The sequence below is a fragment of the Oncorhynchus masou genome, chromosome 12 (genome assembly GCF_036934945.1).
Source record: "Oncorhynchus masou masou isolate Uvic2021 chromosome 12, UVic_Omas_1.1, whole genome shotgun sequence".
Classification (NCBI taxonomy): domain Eukaryota; kingdom Metazoa; phylum Chordata; class Actinopteri; order Salmoniformes; family Salmonidae; genus Oncorhynchus; species Oncorhynchus masou.
The window spans coordinates 19,458,587-19,477,158 of record NC_088223.1 but is presented as its reverse complement, the minus strand read 5'-3'; the positions used below and the strand labels follow the sequence as shown (position 1 = coordinate 19,477,158).

General features: G+C 43.1%; 1 protein-coding gene across 2 annotated transcripts in view; it reads left to right on the top strand.

Moving 5' to 3' along the window:
• Nucleotides 1-347: 347 nt before the first annotated feature.
• vps50 (VPS50 EARP/GARPII complex subunit) overlaps nucleotides 348-18,572 on the top strand; it is a 231,718-nt gene continuing 213,493 nt past the window's right edge. For both annotated transcript variants that reach the window (XM_064979831.1, XM_064979830.1), the window contains exons 1-3: nucleotides 348-481; nucleotides 2,093-2,161; nucleotides 17,231-17,353. In XM_064979831.1, coding sequence (XP_064835903.1) covers nucleotides 449-481; nucleotides 2,093-2,161; nucleotides 17,231-17,353 — 225 coding nt within the window. In that variant the 5' untranslated portion in view covers nucleotides 348-448. The remainder of the gene's footprint in view (nucleotides 482-2,092; nucleotides 2,162-17,230; nucleotides 17,354-18,572) is intronic.

The following is an 18,572-nucleotide window of genomic DNA, read 5'->3' as shown; positions in this document are numbered from 1 at the left end:
GTTTTTGAAAACATGAATTAAAAACAGGAACATGCAGTTTTAAATTGCCACACGTCACGCTTTGTAGTTTCCACTAGTTAACACAGCAACAAAGTTAAAATGGGGTATATTATAAAAATGTATTTAAAAAAATATTCTTTTTGGTCTTAATTTAATGTTAGGGTTCGGCATAAGGTTAGCGGTGTGGTTAATGTTAGGGTTAAGGTTAGGTTTTAAATCCCATTTTAAGAAGATAGATGCTAGAAATAGGCGGGATGTAGACTTTGTGGCTGTGGTAACTAGTGACGATCGCTTTGCAGTACCCATTGAACTACACTTCCCAAATATAACAAATAATCACATGATAGATAAATAACATGGCCTCTCTCTCAGAGAGCCGGAGCTGAATCGTTGACAGTAACTTTCTAAAATTAACCAATTATCTTTTGGACAAAACAATTATTTCACGATGCAAAAGATAAAGTCACTTATGGCCCGGCAGGTAAGTCCCCGAAGTTTCACCTGTCGATCGCATTGCACTGGCTGTAGTCAGCATGCTAGCCAGGTAACGTTAGTTAGCTACGAGTAGCTGACAGTTTACATCTGATCCGATAACAATGTGCATTATAACGATGATCTTGGTCAATTTAAATAACAGAACAAGATCTCAGTTTAGATGGATATTGCTTTCTCATCGAAAGAGGAAACGCGATAGCTGGCTCGCTACCAATCTGCATTCGTGCTCAGACGTTTCATTAGCCAGCAGCAATGAGAGGGCAAAACAACGGATAGGGAAGTGGGCAGATAAGGAAGTTCTCACCTTGTAATGTTAGCGTGCTAGTACCCAGCATAACGTTACAAGGTCTATCAGTTACAGCCATTCTTGAGATCTGTATCTTCTTACTCAATAGCTAGCTACAATGTATTCAGAAAGTATTCAGACACCTTGACTTTTTCCACATTTTGTTATGTTACAGCCGTATTCTAAAATGCAATGTACACGCAATAACCCACAATAACAAAACGAAAACAGGTTTTTAGAAATGTATTGAGACCCTTTGCTATGAGACTCGAAATTGAGTTCAGGTACATCCTGTTTCCATTGATCAATCTTGAAATGTTTCTACAAATAAAGGACTCTCAGACCATGAGAAACAAGATTCTCTGGTCTGATGAAACCAAGATTGAACTCTTTGGACTGAATGCCATGTGTCATGTCTGGAGGAAACCTGGCACCATCCCTACGATGATGCATGGTGGCGGCAGCATCATGCTGTGGGGATGTTTTTCAGCAGCAGGGGCTGGGAGACTAGTCAGGATCGTGGGAAAGATGAACAGGGCAAAGTACAGAGACATCCTTGATGCAAACCTGCTCCAGAGCGATCAGGACCTCAGACTGGGGCGAAGGTTCACCTTCCAACAGGACAATGACCCTAAGAACACAGACAAGACAGCACAGGAGTGGCTTCGGGACAGGTATCTGAATGTCCTTGAGTGGCCCGGACTTGAACCCGATCAAACATCTCTGGAGAAACCTGAAAGTAGCTGTGCAGCGATGCTCCCCATCCAACCTGACAGAACTTGAGAGGATCTGCCGAGAAGAATGAGAGAAACATCCCAAATACAGGTGTGCCAAGCTTGTAGCTTCATAACTACACTCAATGCTGTAATCGCTGGCAAAGGTGCTTCAACAAAGTACTGAGTAAACTGAGTAAAGGGTTTGATACTTCTGTAAATGTGATATTTCAGTAAGTTGTTTTGCAAATGTATTAAAAATATAAACTGTTTTTGCTTTGTCATTATGGGGTATTGTGTGTAGGTTGATGAGGAAAAAAACAATTTAATCAATTTTAGGATAAGATTCTAACGTAACAAAATGTGGAGAAAGTCAAGGGGTCTGAATACTTTCCAAATGCACTGTATGTGCAGAGTCATATGCTGTAGCAATGTGTCAGTCTGGCATACACACCTACACCACACAGAGACTGTCTGTAGCAGCTCACCACTGACTTCAGCCAAGGGTAATTTTGTCCATTGATTACTGCACGTTATACACAGTTAGCTAAACCTGCCTGTTGTCAAATACCAACTTCATCCTTATTGTTGATGACAGGGCCTGAAAAGCCCACAGGAGAGCATTGCAGACCTCAGCCCAGTGGAGGACTTCAGGATCCCAAGCAAGGTAAGCTCTCTTCAGAGATGCAGTATAATACAATTTCTATGAAGTTTGATTTAGTGGTTGTCTCTGATGCTATTTAATTTCACTGCATTCAGACAGTTGTTCGCATTATTGTTAACCAATGAGCACTAAACCAGAGTTCTCCCACCCTGTTCTTGGAGCGCTACCATCATGTAGGTTTTCACTCCAACCTGAATCTAGCACACCTGATTCCTAATAAATAGTTGGTTGATGAGCTGAATCAGGTTAGTTGTTAGTTAGTACAATTATGTAAAATATACAGTGTGCCTTCCGGTTACCCACAAGTGAAACAGTTTCAGATTATCCAGATACTGCCTAAACCAACTAGCTCCCCCCTGTGTGTTAACGAGGCCTATTTCCAATAGACTGTTTAATTTCCTGTACATTTCTACATGAAATCATAATTAGTTCCCCCAACTGTAATTATTAGCATTTTCATTCGTCTGTGTAGCCTAGCCCTGTATCTTGTTGATAGCCCAGGGCTGAATGACATACAGTACGAGTGTTGCTCTGTGTCATAGCACATCCTTTGAATGAACAGCTTAGGTTTTGAGACCACTGAAAAGAGGTAGGCTATTACATTTCGGTCTTCGATTTAGCCAGGGTCTCCTCCTGCCTGACTGAAGGCAATTTGGTAAGAAACACTTTAGGAGTCACATTCTTTATGTAATCACTGTATTTCAGCCAGACGTTACATTCATATTGCCTTATCTAGTCTCTCTAGTCCTTCAGGGGCTGTTGAATCATTATTCTACATCACACTACAAAGAAGCCAATTGTTGGAAAGATCGAAGTTGGTCATTCACCAAACGACACTCCTCACGTCAAGGATAACAATCCGGATAATGCCTAGCTGTATGCCGAGACACTATTGCAGCAGTTTGGATGGGAGAGTGAGCCATTGCTTAGAAAAAGCAACCAGTCACAGTTAGCCATGAGGGGCTACATTTGTCATTAGCCACTAGTTCTGAGTGCGAATTCAATTTGTAAAGAGTGTTTCTCAGCGATGAAGAAAATGCCCTGTTTATAATGTTAGTCACTCTTTGGGAGACCTACAAGCCACTCTCCTTGACGTCTCTGTGTATTTTTGACCTTCTATGAGCTCCAGATGAATAGAACTTGGAATGGGACCAACCCCATTATCCACCATGCTGGGTGATTCAAGAAGACGTTTAATTTCCTTTGTTCCAAGGCTGTTATTGACGGCCGCAGCCTTTTCTTTCTCCTACCTGTGTGGGCAGCAGACTCAAGTCTGAAAGTTGACCGCTGACCTCTCCCAGTTTGGCTGTCAAGGTTTAGTCCGAGCCGACTTTGACAATGTCACACTGACGTGGAAGATGTCACACTGAACAAAGGCAATGACAGGCTGTGTCCAAAATGGCACCCTATTCCCTTTAATGACCCTCCAAGCCTGGGGCCACACTTTCTAGTAGGCTTAAATTGAAAATATGGCAAATAGGAGTGGCAATATTGTACGCTGTTATCCTCAGTCCATTTTCCATCCAAGTTGTCAGACCCCGGTGGCTTGTCATTGTTGATAGACAACAATCAATTTTCACCTCTTCCACACTCACTTTATGCAATTCAAAATTACAATGCTTGTCTTTCATAATTTGGTCAGAAAAACTTGGATGTGTAGTGTCAGCGTTTTGTTGCTGTCATGCATAAGTTTGCTAATCTTGCCATTTTTTAAATTTATTTTTTAAGTAGTTTCAGTTGGTTTTGTGATGAATGAGCCATCTGATTCTTTTAAGGATGGAGATGAGTTTGTCATTTTTAGGTGCTCCAAAGCTTTTTACTGTCCTCCTTTGTCATTTATCGTTGTTTCATAGTGTAGTTTCTTCTTTTTTTTCAGTGTAGTCACATGATTTCTCAATACGTTCTCCAATGGGTTGTGCAGCTAGACTTATGCCTGAGTACTTTTTATTTTCTATGGTTCTCATTCTATCTAGCTTGACCTTTAATGAGTTTGGACAGATGTGATACAAGGAGCAGAGAGGGAAAAGGGGTTCATATTTTTACTTTCTACCTCCTATCCACACACCATCAAACCAAGTGGGGTGGGGGGGTCAAACTAGAGCCATACAGGCCTATATAAGGCTGTGGTTCAAACCATACTATTCACATAGCGCAAACTGGTTTGGGTGTGGTTCAAACCATACTATTCATATACGGTACCTGTCAAAAGTTTGGACACCTACTAAATTCAAGGGTTTTTCTTTATTTTTACTATTTTCTTCATTGTAGAATAATAGTGAAGGCATCAACACTATGCAATAACACATGGAATCATGTAGTAACCCAAAAAGTTTTAAACAAATCAAAAATATTTTAGATTCTTCAAAGTAGCCACCCTTTGCATTGATGACAACTTTGCACACTCTTGGCATCCTCTCAACCAGCTTCACCTGGAATGCTTTTCTGACAGTCTTGAAGGATTTCCCACGTATACTGTGTACTTGTTGGCTGCTTTTCCTTCACTCTGCGGTCCGACTCATCCCAAACCATCTCAATTGGGTTGAGGTTGGGTGATTGTGGAGGCCAGGTCATCTGATACAGCACTCCATCACTCTCCTTGGTCAAATAGCCCTTACACAGCCTGGAATTCCTGTTGAAAAACAAATGATAGTCCCGCTAAGCGCAAACCAGATGGGATGGCATAACGCTGCAGAATGATGTGGTTGTGTGCTGGTAACTCTAATGAACTTATCCTCTGCAGCAGAGGTAACTCTGGTTCTTCCTTTCCTGTCTCGGTCCTCATTTAGAGCCAGTTTCATCATAGTGGTTTTTGCGACTGCACTTTAAGAAGCTTTCAAAGTTCTTTACGTTTTCCACATTGATTGACCTTCATGTCTTAAACTAATGATGGACTGTTGTTTCTCTTTGCTTATTTGAGCTGTTCTTTGCCATAATATGGACATAGCCCTATTTGGTAAAAGACCATCCTCTGTATACCTCCCTTACCTTGTCACAACACAACTGATTGGTTCAAACGCATTAAGGAAAGACATTTCACATTAACTTTTAACAATGCACAACTGTTAATTGAAAGGCATTCCAAGTGACTTGCTCATGAAGCTGGTTGAGAGAATGTCAAGAGTGTGCAAAGCTGTCAAGGCAAAGGGTGGCTACTTTTGAAGAATTTCAAATGTAAAATATGATTCAATTTTTTAAAATATAATAATTTGCATGTTTAAAAAAAAATTAAACAATTTATTTGGTTACTACATAATTCCATTTGGGTTATTTCATAGTTTTGTCTTCACTATTGTTTAACAATGTAGAAAATAGTGAAATTTTAAGAAAAACCCTTGAATGACTAGGTGTGTCTAAACGTTTGACTGGTACTGTAGCTCAAAGTTGTTTGGCTGTGGTTCAAACCATTCATCCTCCAGATATCTTTTCTAGTTCTGCTGTGTTTGGTTGACGCATGCTGCCATCCGATGTACACCCAGATAAGTCCGAGAATGGTCGATGGGCGGGTCTAAATTCATTTATCCAGAAGACGGCCGTCATAGGATTCATGTAACCTTGCAAGGCTGTACAAGGCTGTTTCTGCTCTTTTGACAACTCATTTGGAATGCAGACGTATACTCATTCCTTAAAAGGAGGCCAGCTCTTTCTCCCTGACAGATAAGTGTTGTTGTAGGTGCCTCTCTTTGTAGCCATGAGATACTTTTCTCTCTTTCCTCTTTTGGGGCCCTTTATTTGTACAAACCACATTTCATTTACTTCTCTGACTAAACAGCAGATCACATATGGTAGAATTCCTTTGATATATATTTTTTTACACTCAATCTTTTCTTCCCGAGTACATTTTAAGAGGCTTTTGTGGGCACTTAATAATTCAGACATTTAATCAAGTCTCCACAGTCCCTTGAAGCGACATATGTTGCAATCATTACAATTCATTTCTTTCAAGCCCACTGTGTGTCCCAATAATCTCTCTTAAGTGTACACTCATTCACTACTCAGTGTAAATGCATCAAATTGGTGATGGCATATTACCATACACCATTAATTTCCTTTCAAATTCATGAAGGGAAGTGAACAATTGCACACTTCAGGAGTAAGGAGAGATAATTAGGATGTACCCTCTAGTGGTGCGTGGGTCAGCTGTTTGTTCACACGCAACAGCCCGCAATTTCTAATACCCACCCGCAACCGCCGGACTAGACGCTGCGTGTACAAAACATTAGGAACACCTTCGTAATATTGGCCTCAATTCATGGGGGCATGGACTCTACAAGGTGTCAAGTGTTCCACAGGAATCCTGGCCCATGTTGACTCTAAGTTGGGTGGATGTCCATTGGGTGTTAGACCATTCTTGATACACACAGGAAACTGTTGAGCATGAGAAACCCAGCAGCGTTATATTTCTTGACACAAACAGGTCCACCTGGCACTTACTACCATACCCCGCTCAAAAGTACTTAAAGAATGTTCCTTTCCCATTCACCCTGTGAGTGGCACACATACACAATCCATGTCTTAAGGCTTAAAACTCCTTCTTTAACCCGTCTCTTCCCCTTCATCGACACTGATTGAAGTGGATTTCACAGGTGACATCAATAAGGGATAATAGCTTTCACCTGGATTCACCTGGTCAGTCTGTCATAATGTTTTGTACATTCAGTGTATATGATATGCATTTGTCAGATATACACTGTGTAGAAAGGTATGTGACCACCCCTTCAAATTAGTAAATTCGGCTATTTCAGACAAACCCGCTACTGACAGGTGTATAAAATCAAACACCGGAGCAGAAGGCAGACGCTTTACGTGCCCCCAACCAATTGTGTTCGTTTATCTGCGTTTTAACTTTTTTTTACTATTTTTGCACATAATGTTGCTGCTACCGTCTCTTATGACAAAAATAACTTATAGACATCGGGACTGCGATTACTCGCCACGGACTAGCAGAATCCTTTTTCTTCTGTCACGACTCTAAGGTGGAGGATATACAGCTCCTTTGGGAACAGACACCGACCCCAGTGATCTGCGTGAAAAGGAGGTGGAGAAAGAGAGGCCAGAGAGCGGGCTGCCTTCTGAGGAGTCGGAGGCATTGAATAAACCCCCACTACCCTCAATTCTGCTAGCAAACATGCAATCTTTGGACAATAAAATGGATGAGTTACTGGGAAGATTAAACTACCAACAGGACATTAAAAATGGTAACATCTTATGCTTTACGTTGTCATGGCTGAATGATGACAATATCAACATACAGCTGGCTTGGTTATACACTGAACCGGCAGGATAGAACAGCAGCGTCTGGTAAGACAAGGGGCGGTGGTCTGTGTATTTTTGTAAACAACAGCTGGTGCACGATATCTAAGGAAGTCTCGAGCTATTGCTCGCCTGAGGTAGAGTTTCTCATGATACAGTGCCTTGCGAAAGTATTCGGCCCCCTTGAACTTTGCGACCTTTTGCCACATTTCAGGCTTCAAACATAAAGATATAAAACTGTATTTTTTTGTGAAGAATCAACAACAAGTGGGACACAATCATGAAGTGGAACGACATTTATTGGATATTTCAAACCTTTTTAACAAATCAAAAACTGAAAAATTGGGCGTGCAAAATTATTCAGCCCCCTTAAGTTAATACTTTGTAGCGCCACCTTTTGCTGCGATTACAGCTGTAAGTCGCTTGGGGTATGTCTCGGATTACAAGGACGTGTACTCCGAACATGCGCTTACCAACTAGTAAGTGTCTTCACTTACATTTTCAACCTCTCCCTGACTGAGTCTGTAATACCAACATGTTTAAGCAGACCACCATAGTGCCCAAGAACACAAAGGTAACCTGCCTAAATGACTACCGACCTGTAGCACTCACGTCTGTAGCCATGAAGTGCTTTGAAAGGCGGGTCATGGCTCACATCAACAGCATCATCCCAGAAACCCTAGACCCACTCCAATTTGCATACCGCTCCAACAGATCCACAGATGATGCAGTCTATTGCACTCCACACTGCCCTTTCCCACCTGGACAAAAGGAACACCTATGTGAGAATGCTATTCATTGACTACAGCATATCAACATATAACAATATATTCTCTTCTCTGATCCTCAACACAGGTGCCCCTCAGGGGTGCGTGATCAGCCCCCTCCTGTACTCCCTGTTCACTCACGGCAAGGCACTACAACACTATCATTAAATTTGCCGACGACACAAATTGGTAGGCCTGATTGCCGACAACAATGAGACAGCCTATAGGGAGGAGGTCAGAGACCTGGCCGGGTGGTGCAAGGACAACAACCTCTCCCTCAACGTGATCAAGACAAAGGAGATAATTGTGGACTACAGGAAAAGAGTAATGAACACGCCCCCATTCTCATCGATGTGGCTGCAGTGGAGCAGGTTGAGCGCTTCAAGTTCCTTGGTGTCCACATCGCCAACAAGCTAACATGGTCCAAGCACACCATGACCGCCGTGAAGCGGGCACGACAAAACCTATTCCCCCTCAGGAGACTGAAAAGATTTGTCATGGGTCCTCAGATCCTCAAAAGGTTATACAGCTGCACCATCGAGATCATCCTGACTGGTTGCCTCACTGCCTGGTATGGCAACTGCTCGGCCTCCGACCACAAGGCACTACAGAGGGTAGTGCGAATGGCCCAGTACTTCACTTCCTGCCATTCAGGAATTCTGTACCAGGCGGTGTCAGAGGAAGGCCCTAAAATTTGTCAAGCACTCCAGCAACCCTAGTCATAGACTTATTTCTCCTACCATACGGCAATCGATACCGGAGCGCCAAGTCTAGGTTCAAGAGGCTTCTAAACAGCTTCTACCCCCCAAGCCATAAGACTCCTGAAAGGCTCGCAAAATGGCTACCAAGACTATTTGCATTGCCTCCCCCCTTCTCAACACCACTGCCACTCTTTGTGAGAGCTCAGTGATTTTCAACGTGGCACCGCCATAGGTTGCCACCTTTCCAACAAGTCAGTTCGTGAAATTTCCACACTGCTAGAGCTGCCCCTGTCATCTGTAATTGCTGTTATTGTGAAGTGGAAACGTCTAGGAGCAACATTGGCTCAGCCGCAAAGTGGTAGGCCACACAAGCTCACAAAACGGGAACGCCGCGCACTGAAGCCGTCTGTCCTAGGTTGCAACACTCCCTACCGAGTTCAGAAACTGCCTCTGGACGCAACGTCAGCACAAGAACTGTTCTTTGGGAGATTCATGAAATTGGTTTCTGTGGCCGAGCAGCCGCACACAAGCCTAAGGTCACCATGAGCAATGCCAAGCGTTGGCTGGAGTGGTGTAATACTCACTCCCATTGAACTCTGACGCAGTGGAAACGCATTCTCTAGAGTGATCAATTACACTTCACCATCTGGCAGTCCGACAGACAAATCTGGGTTTGGCGGATGCCAGGAGAACACGACCTGCCCCAATGGATAGTGCCAACTATAAAGTTTGGAGGAGGGGAATAATGGTCTGGGCCTGTATTTTATGGTTTGGGCTAGTGCTACAGCATAAAACACCTACAGCAAATGCTACAGTATTAAATTACATTCTAGACAATTCTGTGCTTCCAACTTTGGCAACAGTTTGGGGAAGGCCCTTTCCTGTTTCAGCATGACAATGCCCCTGTGCACGAAGCGAGGAACATACAGAAATGGTTTGTCAGGATTGGTGTGGAAGAACTTGTCAGGGCTCTGTGCAGCCCAGTCATCAACACCATCAAACACTTTTGGGATGAATTGGAACACGGACTGCGAGCCAGGACTAATCTCCAAACAGCAGTGCCCGACCTCACGAATGCTCTTTTCGCTGAATGGAGTCCCCGCAGCAATGTTCCAATATCTAGTGGAAAGCCTTGCCAGAAGAGTGGAGGCTGTTATAGCAGCAAAGTGGGGACCAACTCCATATTAATGCCAATGATTTTGGAATGAGATGTTCGGTGAGCACGTGTCCACATACTTTTGGTCATGTTTTGTAGATCTCAACCTAGCAAAAAAAAGAAATGTCCTCTCACTGTCAACTGCGTTTATTTTCAGCAAACTTAACATGTGTAAATATTTGTTTGAACATAAGATTCAACAACTGAGAGCCAAACTGAATAAGTTCCACAGACATGTGACTAACAGAAATGAAATAATGTGTCCCTGAACAAAGGGGGGGGGGGGTCAAAATCAAAAGTAACACCAGCTGCATTAAGTACTGTAGTGCATCTCCTCCTCATGGACTGCACCAGATTTGCCAGTTCTTGCTGTGGGATGTTACCCTACTCTTCTACCAAGGCACCTGCAAGTTCCCGGACATTTCTGGGGGTGAATGGTCTTAGCCCCTACCATCCGATCCAACAGACCCTAGATGTGCTCATTGAGATCTGGGCTCTTCGCTGGCCATGGCAGAACTCTGACATTCCTGTCTTTCAGGAAATCACACACAGAACAAGCAGTATTGCTGGTGGCATTGTCATGCTAGAGGGCCATGTCAGGATGAGCCTGCAGGAAGGGTACCACATGAGGGAGGAGGATGTCTTCCCTGTAACACACAGCGTTGAAATTGCCTTCAATGTCAACAAGCTCAGTCTGATGATGCAGTGACACACCGCCCCAGACCATGACGGACCCTCCACCTCCAAATCTATCCTGCTCCAGAGTACAGGCCTCGGTGTAATGCTCATTCATTCAACAATAAACGCGAATCCGACCATCGTCCCTGCTGAGACAAAGCCGCAACTCGTCAGTGAAGAGCACTTTTTGCCAACCCTGTCTGGTCCAGCGACGGTGGGTTTGTGTCCATAGGCGACGTTGTTGCCGGTGATGTCTGGTGATGACCTGCCTTTACAACAGGCCTACAAGCCCTCAGTCCAGCCACTCTCAGCCTATTTACGGACATTCTGAGTACTGATAGAGGATTGTGCTTTCCTGGTGTAACTCGGAGAGTTGTTGTTGCCATCCTGTACCTGTCCCGCAGGTATGATGTTCGGATGTACTGATCCTGTGTAGGTGTTGTTACACGTGGTCTGCCACCGCGAGGACGATCAGCTACCCGTCCTGTCTCCCTGTAGCGCTGTTTTAGGCATCCCACAGTATGGACATTGCAATGTACAGTGGGGCAAAAAATTATTTAGTCAGCCACCAATTGTGCAAGTTTCCCACTTAAAAAGATGAGAGGCCTGTAATTTTCATCATAGGTACACTTCAACTATGACAGACAAAATGAGAAGAAAAAAAATCACATTGTAGGATTTTTAATGAATTTATTTGCAAATTATGGTGGAAAATAAGTATTTGTTCACCTACAAACAAGCAAGACTTCTGGCTCTCACAGACCTGTAACTTCTTCTTTAAGAGGCTTCTCTGTCCTCCACTCGTTACCTGTATTAATGGCACCTGTTTGAACTTGTTATCTGTATAAAAAGACCTGTCCACAACCTCAAACAGTTACACTCCAAACTCCACTATGGCCAAAACCAAAGAGCTGTCAAAGGACACCAGAAACAAAATTTTAGACCTGCACCAGGCTGGGAAGACTGAATCTGCAATAGGTAAGCAGCTTGGTTTGAAGAAATCAACTGTGGGAGCAATTATTAGGAAATGGAAGACATACAAGACCACTGATAATCTCCCTCGATCTGGGGCTCCACGCAAGATCTCACCCCGTGGGGTCAAAATGATCACAAGAACGGTGAGCAAAAATCCCAGAACCACACGGGGGGACCTAGTGAATGACCTGCAGAGAGCTGGGACCAAAGTAACAAAGCCTACCATCAGTAACACACTACGCTGCCAGGGACTCAAATCCTGCAGTGCCAGACGTGTCCACCTGCTTAAGCCAGTACATGTCCAGGCACATCTGAAGTTTGCTAGAGAGCATTTGGATGATCCAGAAGAAGATTGGGAGAATGTCATATGGTCAGATGAAACCAAAATATAACTTTTTGGTAAAAACTCAACTCGTCGTGTTTGGAGGACAAAGAATGCTGAGTTGCATCCAAAGAACACCATACCTACTGTGAAGCATGGGGGTGGAAAAATCATGCTTTGGGGCTGTTTTTCTGCAAAGGGACCAGGACGACTGATCAGTGTAAAGGAAAGAATGAATGGGGCCATGTATCGTGAGATTTTGAGTGAAAAATTCCTTCCATCAGCAAGGGCATTGAAGATGAAACGTGGCTGGGTCTTTCAGCATGACAATGATCCCAAACACACGGCCCGGGCAACGAAGGAGTGGCTTCGTAAGAAGCATTTCAAGGTCCTGGAGTGGCTTAGCCAGTCTCCAGATCTCAACCCCATAGAAAATCTTTGGAGGGAGTTGGAAGTCTGTGTTGCCCAGCAACAGCCCCAAAACATCACTGCTCTAGAGGAGATCTGCATGGAGGAATGGGACAAAATACCAGCAACAGTGTGTGAAAACCTTGTGAAGACTTACAGAAAACATTTGACCTCTGTCATTGCCAACAAAGGGTATATAACAAAGTATTGAGATACATTTTTGTTATTGACCAAGTACTTATTTTCCACCATAATTTGCAAATAAATTCATAAAAAAATCCTACAATGTGCTTTTCTTGATTTTCTTTTCTCGTTTTGTCTGTCATAGTTGAAGTGTACCTATGATGACAATTACAGGCCTCTCTCATCTTTTTAAGTGGGAGAACTGTATTGCCCTGGCCACATCTGCAGTCCTCATACCTCTTTGTAGCATGCCTAAGGTACGTTCACACAGATGAGCAGGGACCCTGGGCATCTTTCTTTTGTTTTTTTTCCAGAGTCAATAGAAAGGCCTCTTTCGTGTCCTAAGTTTTCATAACTGTGACCTTAATTGCCTACCGTCTGTAAGCTGTTAGTGTCTTAACGACCATTCCACAGGTGCTTGTTCATGAATTGTTTATGGTTCATTGAACAAGCATGGGAAACAGTGTTTAAATCCTTTACAATGAAGATCTGTGAAGTTATTTGGATCTTTCCAAGTTATCTTTTGAAAGACCGGGTCCTGAAAAAAAGGACATTTCTTTTTTTGCTGAGTTTATTTAATGTCAGATATACAGTATCTGGGATGTATTGCAGAAGCTTATGAAGTTGTCCTATTGACATTTTCGGGAACTGATTTTTTTTTTTTGCCTGATAGGTTTCTTATAACTTCTGACACTTTGGTAGGGTTTTTGTTAGTAAACTTGTCTATAATTAGATGCATGCATCTTTCCTTATGTTATTAATTGTAGCCCTAGAAGACTAAATAAACCCTTGCTCACCAGAATGTCATAAATGGATACGATGAATGCCTCATTCTAGTTGACGTCTGGAAAGTTTATTTTTCTCTCTGCTTCTTTTCGCGGCGCCAAGATGTTTAGGGACCGGGGATATAATGTACTGATTCTAAAGAAACTAAAGATTTTATTTGCAAAATGTCTAAATTACATCTGTTAGACCGGTTGTTAGAAAGTATATTGCTGTTTCAACGACCCAACAAGTTTTTGATTTCAGTTCTACTTGGATTCATATTTTATGTGGTTGAAATACTATGAGCTTTTATGATGCTGATAAAGACAGCACCTCAACAAACGCTATCGAACTTCACATTCTCTCAAGATGCTGAAAGAAAGCAATCATGTTTCTCCACTCTTGTTCCTGAGTAAAAATGTAGCCTACAATTGGTGTATCATTTTACTGTAAGAGTTAGTATTAAGGTCGTGTGAGAGGTTATAGACCTTCAATCAGTGTCCAGATTTCAGTTTCCGTTTAACCCATCTGAACAAGCTACAGTTCCCTTCATGTGTCATAAGCCTATTTTGAAGTCCCTGTCTTGTGACTGTCAAATTTATATAGCACCTCAATTATCACATAACACAGCGGCACTGCTATCATCCTCATTTTTCACTTCACCTAATCTTTTCCAAATGTTACTTTTCTGGCCCTCCCTTCTCTTTATTTTCAACTCTCCATTTTGCAGCTTTTCCATTATTTAATTAAATTCCGACATTGTCTGGATCAACATGAACTTTTTCTACCGGTTCCCTAAAGCATTTGGCGATTGGCATGTAGGCTATTTGGCGAGTGTACAGTTATGAGCCCTGAAGCTTAGTGCGTAAACCTAATACCAGAAATGTAGCCTATAGATATAAATTGCACAATAATTATACATTTATGTATTTTTGAATGGTATTGTTTTCTCTTCGTTCAACCTGCCCGCCACCCACCCGCCCTTCATCCACACTATTTAATGACCCTAAACCCACACACCCCGCGGATTTAACCACCAGGACTGCGAGTCAACCTGTGAATCTATAGAACTGACTGTTCCATGTAGGTTAGTCCTCTGATCCACCACTAGGTGTCCCTCTGGCATCATGTACTGCAGAGCTGAACGTCTTCACCATTTACCTCACCATCAAACTGACCAGGTGTCCCTCTGCTATGGTGTACTGCAGAGCTGAACGTCTTCACCATTTACCACACCATCAAACTGACCAGGTGTCCCTCTGCCATGGTGTACTGCAGAGCTGAACGTCTTCACCATTTACCTCACCATCAAACTGACCAGGTGTCCCTCTGCCATGGTGTACTGCAGAGCTGAACGTCTTCACCATTTACCTCACCATCAAACTGACCAGGTGTCCCTCTGCCATGGTGTACTGCAGAGCTGAACGTCTTCACCATTTACCACACCATCAAACTGACCAGGTGTACCTCTGCCATGGTGTACTGCAGAGCTGAACGTCTTCACCATTTACCACACCATCAAACTGACGAGGTGTCCCTCTGGCATCGGTGTACTGCAGAGCTGAACGTCTTCACCATTTACCTCACCATCAAACTGACCAGGTGTCCCTCTGGCATCATGTACGGCAGAGCTGAACGTCTTCACCATTTACCTCACCATCAAACTGACCAGGTGTCCCTCTGGCATCATGTACGGCAGAGCTGAACGTCTTCACCATTTACCTCACCATCAAACTGACCAGGTGTCACTCTGGCATCGGTGTACTGCAGAGCTGAACGTCTTCACCATTTACCTCACCATCAAACTGACCAGGTGTCCCTCTGCCATGGTGTACTGCAGAGCTGAACGTCTTCACCATTTACCACACCATCAAACTGACCAGGTGTCCCTCTGCCATGGTGTACTGCAGAGCTGAACGTCTTCACCATTTACCTCACCATCAAACTGACCAGGTGTCCCTCTGGCATCGTGTTCACCTGGCTTCTGACCTCACCAAGAAGGAACCCCTTTGTCTTCTGTTGGATTTTCTCTCTGCATTCAATGACTACTTCAGCCGAACAGCCTTTGGTTCTTTTGATAAGGCTCATTAAACAGCCTACTTTTAGGTGCAAATGGCTTTTGAATTTTTGTTTCTGTCCATATTGAGAAGGAGGAACGGCACGACGATGAGACTTTTTAATTTGGTCGGAGGAGGATCATTGTTTCATTTGAATCCATCAACGTGAACGTGATCAAAGCATGATGATAGTTGTTAGATGTCTCTGCTCTGCAGGGTTTAGGGATAGGCTAATGTTTAGGTTGTGTTTGTGCCTGTGAAGCAGAGTGGAGAGAAGAGATGCTTGGAGCCCAGAAATGAGTCATTTACCTATTTTATTGTCTTGAATATATTTCTAAAGTCATTGTGAGAGAGCGGGACAAAAAGGTAGAGAGTTCAAAGAAGGGCACTATCGATTTGGGCTACCTGAGAGATGAATCACTTCTGGTCTTTTTCTTATTTTCTCTTTACCAGTATCCCTCCCTCCGTAATTTACCACCCACCCTCTCACTAAGGATGCTGAGCTTCAACGCTCCGCTCACCCGCTGTGTTCCCCCTTACCCATTCTCAAATGTGTCAGACCTGCTCAGCACGCCTTCAAAACACGTACCAGGACGGGACGATACCAGGATCGCAATATTTTTTTTCAATGGCAAAACATGAAGCAGACCTCCCTGTTTGTTCCTTTAAAAACCTGCTGTATGTAAAATATTGTGTGCTATAACTTGGAAAATAACTAAATGTGACTGGATGACAACATAATGATGTTTGTTTCCAACATTATGGCTGTTTTCCTAAAGGAATTAAATCCGCTTCGTGATTATGGAAACAATACACGAGGATGTGATACTGGTATAGTCCCGGCCACACGCACACACACACACACACACGGGTAGTACTCATTCCTCTTTAATATTCCTCTGTATTTTGCCTTTGATTTGTCTTTAATGTGTATTTATTATGGATCCCCAAAAGCAGTTATACAATTTTAAATACATTCACACATTTCACCACACGCCTCTGATTCCTCTCTAATTCGCCTCTCATTCCTCTCTATTTTGCCTCTTTCTTCTGCTTCGCATCTGCTTCTTCTGTGATTCGCCTCTGATCCTTATGGTATTCGCCTCTGATTCCTCTGTAATTCGCCCCTGATTCCCTTGTAATTCACCTCTAATTCACTCTTGATTACATTGTAATTCGCCTCTGATTCCTCACTTTTACTGGAAAAATCCGTTTTTTTGTTGCTATTTTCTCCACAAGGCAGGTGTTTTGATATTCAGTGCCTAAGATATAGGCCCATCTGTCACACCCTATCTCTCTGGCATGGTTAAATGGATGCTGTGAAGGTTATTGAAGAATATCCCAGCATCTTTCTTCTTCCATCAGTCCTTTTGCCTGCCATTGGGAGGATTTACCCCTATTCGTCCTTGATATGTTTCAGCCTATTTCATAGCTCAATTGCTTTACTATAATGCCTTATCCGTGTGTTGCACAGGCTTTGCCCTCTCAAATTGGCCGGTGTATCAATCTTCAAAGAGAGGATTGACTGAGAGCGGTATCTATTGATAAGTGCCTATATTCAGGCTCATTAGGGGTCTGTGAAGAGTTCTCTCCAGGGAAACAGCCAGACAGGCTTCAATAAGAAGGTAATCTGTGGACTTCAGGAGCGATAAACCCAATGGACAGGCTCTGGTTCCTAGAGATATTCTGGAGAGTTGTGTTTTTTCTCAGAGCCTCTGTTTCCAGCTGTCCCAGCAACCGGGTGCTTTGTAGTCTTACTGACCTAACTGATGCAGTAATTTGTCTTTCTCACCTCTCTCTGGTATCTCAGGAGGAGATGAGGGAGATGAGGGAGCAGCCCATCGACCCCCAGGCGGAGCAGGAGATCATTAACAGCATCCAGGAGGTCTACTACTCCAACGACTCCTTTGACATGGTGCAGCACGAGCTGGAGGTGAGTCAGTTAGTTAGGCCCACTGTTCACTACATACACAGAGGACACAACAAGCTGGAGGTGAGTTAGTTAGTTAGTTAGGCCCACTGTTTACTACAGACCCAGAGGACACAACAAGCTGGAGGTGAGTTAGTTAGGTCCACAGTACAGTGTATGCTGCAGCCTTAACAAAACACTACATAAAGAGAGATCTAAGACCACAGCATGATAGCAACACAAGTTGACAACAACATGGTAGCAACACATCATGGCAGCAGCACAACATGGTAGCAGCACAACACATGGTACAAACATTATTGGGCACAGACAACAGCACAAAGGGCAATAAGATAGAGACAACAATACATCACGCGAAGCAGCCACAACAGTCAGTAAGAGTGTCAATGATTGAGTCTTTGAATGAAGAGATTGAGATAAAACTGTCCATTTTGAGTGTTTGTTGCAGCTCGTTCCAGTCGCTATCTGCAGCGAACTGAAAAGACGAGCGACCCAGGGATGTGTGGGGACCTTTAGCCTCTTCTGACGAGCAGTCCCGTATCCGGGATCGTTATTATAGCCTCAATCTCATTACCATAACGCAACGTTAACTATTCATGAAAATCGCAAATGAAATGAAATAAATATATTAGCTCTCAAGCTTAGCCTTTTGTTAACAACACTGTCATCTCAGATTTTCAAAATATGCTTTTGAACCATAGCTAAACAAGCATTTGTGTAAGAGTATTGATAGCGAGCATAGCATTAAGCCTAGCATTCAACAGGCAAGATTTTCACAAAAACAAGAAAAGCATTCAAATAAAATCATTTACCTTTGAAGAACTTCAGATGTTTTCAATGAGGAGACTCAGTTGGATAGCAAATGTTCAGTTTTTCCAAAAAGATTATTTGTGTAGGACAAATCACTCCGTTTTGTTCATCACGTTTGGATAAGAAAACCCCCCTAAAATTAAGTCATTACAACGCAAACTTTTTTTCCAAATTAACTCCATAATATCGACAGAAACATGGCAAACGTTGTTTAGAATCAATCCTCAAGGTGTTTTTTACATATCTATCGATGATAAATCATTCGTGGCAGTTGCCTTTCTCCTCTGGAGAAAATGGAAACGCGCATGCAGCTGGAGATTACGCAATAATTTCGACGGAGGACACCAGGCGGACACCTGGTAAAAGTAGTCTCTTATGGTCAATCTTCCAATGATATGCCTACAAATACGTC